This window comes from Barbatula barbatula (genome assembly GCF_947034865.1).
Source record: "Barbatula barbatula genome assembly, chromosome: 1".
In the NCBI taxonomy this organism is placed as follows: Eukaryota; Metazoa; Chordata; class Actinopteri; order Cypriniformes; family Nemacheilidae; genus Barbatula; species Barbatula barbatula.
In genome coordinates this window covers 27,198,230-27,207,444 of record NC_136766.1, presented here as the reverse complement: position 1 = coordinate 27,207,444, position 9,215 = coordinate 27,198,230, and the positions used below count along the sequence as shown (strand labels likewise).

The window sequence follows — 9,215 nt, the reverse complement described above, 5'->3', positions numbered from 1 at the left end:
AAAGTTCGGAACGTGTCATAATTCTGACTAGCAATCAGGACTAATCTGCCTTAATTCTTTTAAAATTATGCAAATCTACCTTTTATTGTGACAGACTTATGACCATGACTTATGAAAGTTATGACCAGCCTTGATGAAACAAATAGATGACTGACTTTTAAGACTAGTCAAAAAAAGTTTAACCGACCCATGGTGTTGCATATCATTACTTATCTTTGATATTTTACTTGAAGAGCTAGTAATGCCCTGGGACAGACGCAGTGAATCCCAGACAGCAAAGAGGAGGAGACAAGAACGTGCGATCAAGAGAGAAAGAGATGAACAACAACGCTTTGAAAGAGAGAAGTTCAACTCTATAGACCAATATCTTCTCAGTGGAGATGAGCAAGTACAAAGAACAACTTACCAAACATATATACTATACATAAATGTATGGACTGAAACTAACTGTTGTACAATGAAGCACAAACTGATACTTTATTTTCTCTTCAGGTAACAGTGATGCACAATGTACTGTTTTTCATGTATTTGGTCTATGAAATAATAAAACACGTGCATGTGAAACACAGAACCAGTCAATTCATTTAAATCCAAATCACAATCTATCTTCCTTTCTCACTCATCCTTTCCTTAAGGTGGTCATATGCTCATACTTTGCACATCATCTCAACGTCTTCATTGTGGCTTCTGAGGAGCACTTACAGACCCTTGAGGACCGTTGGTCCCTTTTGAGCCTGCGCACTGCAGCACTGACTTATACGGGAGGGTACTTGGTGGTCGCCAACTACAGTGAAGCACAGCATGCTCCATACCTCACCCTCTGGGACACAAAACAGGGCAGGGTATGTTAACATCAGATGCTCCTAAGTTGTCTTTAAGACTTTAAGATGAACAATGTTTGGAAGCGAACACTGTTTTACCGAATGTTGTACTTGTTGTACCAAAAGTAGTGTGCAACCAGTAAAAATATTTTATTTCATAAATATTTTCTCAGCTAATCTGCACACATGCTGCACTTTCTATTTGTTCTTAAAGGTGCGGAAGAGGTTGAAAAATGAGCCTGGTATCTGCTGCATAGCTATAAGCAATGCCGCTTGTAGAGTGGTTTTTGGCATTGCAGGATTCAACAAGTATGTGTTCATTCTATCTGTAAAGGTTAAGTGTGTAACGTTAGCTTAATGTCAAAACACATTTTCATTTTTCTGTTTAATATGCCGTGACAGCTTTTAGTTAGAAATGTGTGTATATCTCCTTTAATTGTAAACACTATGGCTCGGAGACATCAAAATCTAATTAAAAAATGACTTTAAACAGACATCATAATATTTTAAAACGTAAGATGTAATGTATTTCCTTCATTTGAGTTCGTCAATGCATGTAATAAAATGGCTATTTGGAATCACCACGTTATATAGGGATGCCACAATACTCAATATAATATTGAACCGTTCGGTACGACCTCCACGGTTCAATACGCGTTAGTGAATTGCGGTTTTGCGTTTAAATTATTTCCGTGCATTTATTACACTCTGAATTTGCTCTGTCCATTTGTCTGTGCGTTGAGATAGATAAACGCCTCCCACAGGTAATATCTAATAGCGAGTGGTGGTCGGGCAGTGAAGTGAGACTGTCTGCAACAAGAGAAGCAATGTGCTGTTTAGTAGGGCTGGCTTTAGTGTATGCAATAATAATGTACGAATTCGGCACATCAAAAACGTATTTTGCACCAAAGTCCGTTTAATGAAGGTCATGCCACTCGGTGGCTTTTCGGACAGCTATTCACGTCACAGCAAGAGCGCGTTCAGCCAGCTACAGTATTTTGCATTGCATTTCATCCAATTTATTGCAATGGCAGGGGCGCACCCTGTTAATATATATGATCTTTAGCCTTTACCATTGAGCGCTAGTGTTTGCAGTGCACACCGCATGTTTACTTCCATTACAGCAATCGCATAGAACAATGAAAATACACTTTAATGTGCCAAGGCATCCGAACCGAAAAACGAGGGTCGTTTTGAACCGTGGATGACCTGTATTCTTGCATCCCTATAACATACCCTTTGCTAGAGGTAACCAGCAAAAAAAATTCAACTTGCAGACTAAAGGTTTGGGAACCATTCAGGAGGAAACACAAAACCATCTCAGGTTATGGGCATTTAAACCTTAACTGGTCCAGCCAGCTCTTTATCACTGAAGGACAATCCAAGGCGATTTTATTAGCAGGTACAGTAAAACTTAGCTTTTACTTGCGTTTAATTAATCTAGAGTTTAGTAGAGAATTAAAGAATTAAACTTTGGTTGAACATTTCCATTTTTGGGATCACATTGTCTTGAATAATTATTTCAACAGATAAGTTGAGCATGTGGGATCTGGACATAGGAATAGTACTGTCTGTCTTTACAACTGATTCCAAGATCCAGAGCATCTCTCTACTTGGACCCGACAACAGCACTCTGGCGTTAGGCTTTAGTGATACGTCTACCCTTGTTACTATGACAACCAGCAAACAAGATCCATGCACGAAATCTAGCGGAGAAGATCTGTTTGGGGAGTCCAGCAGTAGTGAAGACGAGGAAGATGAAGACAAGAACTGATAGAAAGACCATGGACACAGATAATGTGTATTTTTTGTAAATTCATGATATCATCCATCCAAAACCCAATTGCTACTGAAGGGCCACTGTCATGGACCAACATGGACGTTACATTAAGAGTTTTGGCCTGTTGATACCGTGGGTCCACGGTGTTGCACTATAAACATGTACAAGTTTGGTGATGTGTTTCTTTCCTGGATAGAAAGCACAATAACATTAATTTCTTAACCGGTTTAAAGGATTTCCATTTGTTTGTGTCTAATACGTTAATGATCCTGAACACTTTGGTTTGAAGATTTGGTTCAGATGTGTTTGAGTAGTTGAGGCGTTTGTGATTTAATGTGCCATTTTAATGGTTCATTTCTGACCTGAATGCACTGGCACATAAACCTTGTTATCTTTTCTCTTGAATTGAGAAGTAGGCCTAAAACATATTACAATCAGCATATTCAATACTTGTTTTTACTGTTGCCTGTACGTGACAGTGGTTCTTAAATTTGCTTGAACAGACTCGTCTTTTGACTGTCGAGCGCGAGTCACCTTTTCACTTCCTGTATTTTTGTCACATGAATGAAGAACATAATAACTTCCTGCTCTGATAAATCTGAGACAGTTATATTTGATCAACATTTATATATGTGTGTAATTATGAAACCTTTGAATGATTTTTGGAAAAAAGTAATAAAAGTTTTCACAAACTAATCCAATGAAACAGATTTTTCGTTTGAAAAAGATGCAAATGGCCCAATATGAAGGCAATCGACATGGAAATGCCAACGTCTGTTCACTGTTTTGTACAGAACAAAACCACGTTCAGCTTTTTGCTTAACTCTACTACAAAATGAAAATACTGCTCAACCTCTAGTTGTTCCAGACATTTCTTTGTTCGGTTGATCACAAAGAGAGATATTTTGTAATGATGTAAGCAACCAACAGTTCTGAAGCGCCATTGTCTGCCATAGTAAGAAAAAATGTAGCTTTAATCTTTTAGATCTGTTGAACACATGAGCAATGTAGGAAAACAAACCGAGAGTTCAGGGCCACTTTTGACTACCATTGAAATGTTTCCTACTATGGCAGTCAGTGGTGCTTCAGAACAGTTGATATCTCCCATTGTGTTCAACCGAACAAATAAATGACTGGAACAACTAGAGGGTGAGTTACTCGAGACACGGTGGAGTGTCCCTTTAACTAGCTTTTATTTATGGTCTGTAGCAGAATGCTGTCACGCCAGATCTGATTGGGCAATCTTGAAGTGTTGAACATCCTGCAAACGCTTTCGTTTCTGAATAAGTGGAGAGAGCACTGCCGCCTTTGTTTGCATTAGATTCCGGACGCACGCGAAACTCCGGGAGGTTTCCGAAGACACCCAGATAAACTAACGCAGGCAAAATGAAAAACGGAATTTTGTTGATTGCCCTTTTCATGGCAGCAACGGGTAATTATTATTATTATTATTATTTCCAACAGCATTCCTGCTACCTGTAACAGAAAATATGCTTTGATTATGCATAGTAAACCTTTGATCATTTTACTTTACATTGTATTTATATGAAAGTCTACTAAGGCACTACAACGGCTGCCCTCATCTCCAAATGTGTTTATTTTTAGTGCAAAACTAATAGGCCTTCTTAAGTACAACCGACAGCCGTTTATAAAGCAAGCGTACATAGCCTACAGATCTGCTTATTGCGCTTGATCCTAGTAAATCGTTCTCATAAATAAAGTCGAATTTTTGACTTTTTCGAAACTAACTTACTTTCGCTTTCCGTGACTTCCTTGACTTGTGGACAACGCCATGAAGGTAAATAGATGAATCTCAGGTCACACGCTGCTGTTTACGCGCTCATCAGCAGAGAGACAATTCAAGAAAAAAAGCATAACAGTCTTTTGCAAAAACGTTAAGTGCAATTCAAGCAAAACAAGTAGACTTTTGTCTTCAATCAACGCGTTTTGAAACAAACAAAGTAACAGTTGCCATTGTCTGCGGTTACATTTCTATTATTCGGCTCACACATCACGCGCAAAAGGCTGGATTGTCACATTTCCACGTTGGGAAATCCTGGCGCGCGCTATGACTGACAAGGAGGAAGTGAATACGCATTCATCAGCCATTTTAACAGAATGACCTTGCTAGGTTTTGACACCTTTTAATAGGTCAAGAATCGTCCAATCTCTGTTAACCTGACAGATGGGTTTGCATGAACAAATCAGTGGACGTCACCTTTCACGTATTCACATATATTTCCACTTACAAACAATTAAAAAAGTTTAACTAATAATGTGGGTACGTGTATCTAAATGTGTCGGCTCAAAGAGCACGGGTTTGATTCAAACACACATTAAACATATGCTACGAAGACACTTTAAATGGCTTTGTATGTAAAAGAGTCTGGCAAATGGTTTGCCCGATCAATTGAAGAACCTTTTAGTAGTGGCAAAGGGGGTCTATTGCATTTTTTCTTTCTCGCATCTAATTGTTTATTCTGTCTGAATCTTTTTCCTCAGCTTTCACCTCAGGTGAATACGTTCCACATGCTGCCCAGCCTAACAGCGCCCGTTCAGCTCAGACTGAAACTACAAGCATGATGGCTACTGCAGTAAACAAACCGGCCCCCCCTCACAATACTACGACTGTCCCTACAAAAACAACAACCCCACATCACAATACGACGACCGTCCATATAAAAACAACAACCAAACATCACAATACCACGACCGTCCCTATAAAAACAACAACCAAACATCACAAAACAACAACCGTCCCTATAAAAACAACAACCAAACATCACAATACCACGACCGTCCCTATAAAAACAACAACCAAACATCACAATACCACGACCGTCCCTATAAAAACAACAACCAAACATCACAATACCACGACCGTCCCTATAAAAACAACAACCAAACATCCCAATATCACTACTCCACACACCACTACACCATCACCTCGTCCGACCTCACCTACCAACATCACTGGAGGAAATTACACTGTTTTCGACCCAAATAACAAAACATGTATCATGGCTGATTTTGAAATCAAGATCTTTGTGAACAACAGCGAGGTAAGATTTGATCTGCTGGAGTGACTTATTTGACATTGCATTTCCATCAGATTGTCTTCCTTGTTATTCTTTCCTTGAATAATATGAAAAATAAACTTTTTATTAATAAGTTTTCTTTCCTTAGGTTAATGGCACATTTATTGTTCAGCCGATCAAAACCAACGCCTCTGGGAGCTGTCAAGAAAAAGTGGCTAGTCTGTTTCTACAGTTCGCTGAGGGTGATATCATATTGAAATTTAGAAATGTAAGTTTTTGTTTTTAGAATATTTTAAAATAGTTGCTTAGCTATAAACATTGTCTTCCGTGTATGATGTGTACATTCAGGGGCTAAAATAAAAAAGTTAAATTCTTTAAATTATTTTTATTGATGTTAGTAATACTGGTACTGTAAAAAATATTTGTTGTTTTTTGTTGGTTCAATTTAAAAGATCAATTACACGGTTGCCTTAACATTTTGAGTGGATTTAACTTAATAATATTAGTTTGTTGAGTTTACTCAAGTTGAATTAAAGGGATACTTCACCCAAAAATGGGTGTCATCAATTACCCACCCTTAGATTGCTCAAAACCTGTATAAATGTTTTTGTTTTGCTGAACAGACAGGAAGAAATTTGGAAGCGTGTCAGATCTCATCCACAATTCACAGGGAATATAAATACTATGAGAGTCAATGGGAGATGAGATTTGACAATCTTACAGATGTCTTCCTGTGCGTTCAGCAGAACAAAGAAATTAAAATAGGTTGGGAACAGTTTTTTAAAGTGAGGCAATTGTTACTTTAAGAATCTCTTGGGCTACTTATAAGGTTTATTGGTTTAACTCAACGTAAATAGGTTTATTCGGTCCATTAACTGGAACATTCAACTGTTCATGTTGATGCAACTGGAACTGTTGATCGGAAATCACTAACTTTACTTTGGGGCCTGTGTTTTCAATACAGTATTTCTAAAGGTATTTATCCACAGGATGAAATACTTGTCAAAGTAGAAGTAATGCAATTATTGAAAGGTCATGCATGTACTGATTCCTTTTTTTCTGGATTTTCCAGAATGAAACATCAAAAACGGTCTATGTTGAGACTTTGGAATACGACTTGAGCTATGCTTTTAAAGATGGAGGTAAATATCCTACCGTTTGACTACAGTAACATTATGTGCCTGTAAAACAACCACAACACCACATTCCGCTACATCCTCCTTTTAAAACAATTAACAGACTTTGGACTTTCTTCCTGTGAAGTTACACTATTTATTCATTGCACCTATTGTGGCAAAGGAGGTAAATATTAGTAATGGTATTAATAGGTCCATGACATTGCTTACAATAAAAAGATGCAAAAATGTACGAAGTACTAAATTCTTGCAATAAAAAAATACATGGTTTCAGCGTTGTCTTAACTGAGCAGTTAAAACATCAATATATACAGTAGTTAAATAATGTAATCTGAAATGATTCGATTTAACTACTATTTAACTTTGTCTGTTTGGCTGCTTGGAATCCTTTTTCAAGGATCCAGACCGACCAGTTTGGCCACACATGCACTGTAAGTCAGTCACATGCGAGAAAGAATAAGGAAGTATTGGTCTCATTTTAAGCAGTTGTTACAGTAAATGTTCCTGTGTGATGAAAAATCCCTGCATGAGTATATGCATGCCATTTTAGGAACTTTAAAATGTGTGGGCCTTATATGTGTCATTTGAAAAATTTACCCTATCTGAGATTACTTTTACAGCGATTAAACGTATGGAGATTATTCTTCATTTTTGCATGTCTGTTTGTTGTTAGGTTATAAGGATTGTGTTGGATGAAGAATAGGAGTGAACTCGATTAATTTTGTCATGTTTATCAACACTAATAATGATTTTTATTTTTGTCAATAGCATTGAGAAAATATGATGGGAAGAATGAATCTCTTCAGCTGTTTTCCGCTGCTGCTGGTCACTCATATTCTTGCAGAGAAGTGAGAGTGTTCATGGGGAAAGGTGTGCACGTGTATTTCGCAAAGAGCAGAGTTCAGGCCTACAACATCAAGAACAAAGACTTTGGAAAGAGTAAGTCTATCATAACAACCTTGTTGTCCTCTGAAGATAAACATAATTCAATCAATTTCTCATTCATGTTTAAAGCAACCTTCATCCTTGCAAAGTGATTATATTTAATGTTTTGAGATTATATGATGCACTGGGCACAAATCAAAAGGCACAATATACATCACCATAGCTATATTATCACTTAAATACATGGTAAATCGCTGGTAGATCAGAAGATGTTGATGGCACTGTTATAATTTAAATTTTATATAATCGACTTTATGCTCACCTTTGTTCTGACATTCTGTACAATGCAAAGAGTGTTGCAAAAATGCCATGTAAGAGAGCCGGTTAAACCTGAATGTAATTCGTCATTCATACAAAACACATATTTATTTTAGAGCAGTAATAGATACTAACACCTGAAGCACATTTTTAGGTAACCTGACAAAACATTTTTTTCAGTGTGGGTATTACGCAAATCTGTTGTGTTTACAAGATGGTCCAGTTTCATTTACAACTTTAAAGTTGTTGTGAAGACCTTCTTTTCTGATTTTCTTTTTTACAACAGCTGACCTGTGCAAGGCCGATCAACCTGACTACCGCGTTCCCATTGCTGTGGCCATCATACTCATCATCCTCATCGTCATTGTAGTCGTGGCCTACTGCGTCAGCAGAAAACGGCGGACCGATGGTTACCAGGCTCTTTAAAGGCCTATATGCACTGACTTCCCAAAAGTACCAACTGTAATACCAGTTTTCAGGAATTTTTATAATGTTATGTAAATCCTAATGTTGCTCTGGTACAGATAAACATTGATGGCGTACGGTTTATTGAACTAATGAGTTTGTGAAATGCAGACAAACACAAGCTGCTTTTGCTGTTAAGATTTCTGCATCCCCAAAGAACTCATTTGGCCTACCTTCATAAAATAATTTAGGAAAATAATAACTGTCAACTAAACTGACTGGGGATGTTAACTCCTTACTGTTACTAACACCGTGTCTACACCGGACACGACCGTCAGGACACGGTCCTAATGCATTCTATTGTCTTTTGTCGCATCGCGCCCTGTTAGCCTAAAGTCTTTAACCTACACATGTAAAGCATTTTCTGTCTTTGGGGGCCAACCCCATATATTAATCTGATGTACACAAGTCTAGGGAACTATGAAAGGGAATTTAGTCGGTTTTTTTGTACTGTACTTTGTAATTAGGCTAAATATAAAAGAAACGTATTAAAAACGTATATCCTTGTTTTCAATCTCAACTTTTGTATTTGTCTGCTGTTTTCTGTCAGAATCTGGAATTTAGGATGAATCAAAATGAATAAATTGGGGAATAATATGTATACATGTTTTGTTTACATCTAATAAATGCATGGTGTTTTATTTTAATATTCAGCCTTGTTCTTTGTTAAAAATCAAACTGTAATGCATATTTGACGTACACTCACATTTCCAGATGTGGACAGTTTTTACAGTTGTCCCCCAAAAAAGCATGTAATATTGAAAGATCTGCA

The 9,215-nt window shown here is 37.4% G+C and overlaps 2 protein-coding genes across 3 annotated transcripts; both read left to right on the top strand.

The window, feature by feature from the left end:
• Window positions 1-239: 239 nt before the first annotated feature.
• On the top strand, window positions 240-3,295 carry LOC306901837 (uncharacterized protein). Its single transcript, XM_079469957.1, has 5 exons — window positions 240-388; window positions 636-842; window positions 1,036-1,130; window positions 2,099-2,223; window positions 2,351-3,295. The coding sequence occupies exons 1-5, from the start codon at window positions 242-244 to the stop codon at window positions 2,593-2,595; spliced, it is 819 nt and encodes a 272-aa protein (XP_079326083.1). The 5' UTR covers window positions 240-241; the 3' UTR covers window positions 2,596-3,295.
• Window positions 3,296-3,625: 330 nt separating this feature from the next.
• cd68 (CD68 molecule) lies at window positions 3,626-9,090 on the top strand. Of its 2 annotated transcripts, XM_079469935.1 has the most exons (7): window positions 3,626-3,750; window positions 3,923-4,033; window positions 5,104-5,663; window positions 5,788-5,907; window positions 6,712-6,781; window positions 7,544-7,714; window positions 8,265-9,090. In XM_079469935.1, the coding sequence occupies exons 2-7, from the start codon at window positions 3,988-3,990 to the stop codon at window positions 8,402-8,404; spliced, it is 1,107 nt and encodes a 368-aa protein (XP_079326061.1). In that variant the 5' UTR covers window positions 3,626-3,750; window positions 3,923-3,987; the 3' UTR covers window positions 8,405-9,090. The 2 variants fall into 2 exon arrangements, with proteins under 2 accessions (XP_079326061.1, XP_079326060.1); XM_079469934.1 differs by lacking the exon at window positions 3,626-3,750 and having other exon boundaries at window positions 3,828-4,033.
• Window positions 9,091-9,215: the final 125 nt, after the last annotated feature.

Coding starts and splice junctions, on each gene's coding strand:
- LOC306901837 (XM_079469957.1), top strand. CDS start 242: ATGCCCTGGGACAGACGCAGTGAATCCCAGACAGCAAAGAGGAGGAGA. Junction 389..635: donor TTCTCAGTGGAGATGAGCAA/GTACAAAGAACA, acceptor CCTTTCCTTAAG/GTGGTCATATGCTCATACTT. Junction 843..1,035: donor GGGACACAAAACAGGGCAGG/GTATGTTAACAT, acceptor TTGTTCTTAAAG/GTGCGGAAGAGGTTGAAAAA.
- cd68 (XM_079469935.1), top strand. CDS start 3,988: ATGAAAAACGGAATTTTGTTGATTGCCCTTTTCATGGCAGCAACGG. Junction 5,908..6,711: donor TCATATTGAAATTTAGAAAT/GTAAGTTTTTGT, acceptor TGGATTTTCCAG/AATGAAACATCAAAAACGGT. Junction 6,782..7,543: donor CTATGCTTTTAAAGATGGAG/GTAAATATCCTA, acceptor TTTTGTCAATAG/CATTGAGAAAATATGATGGG.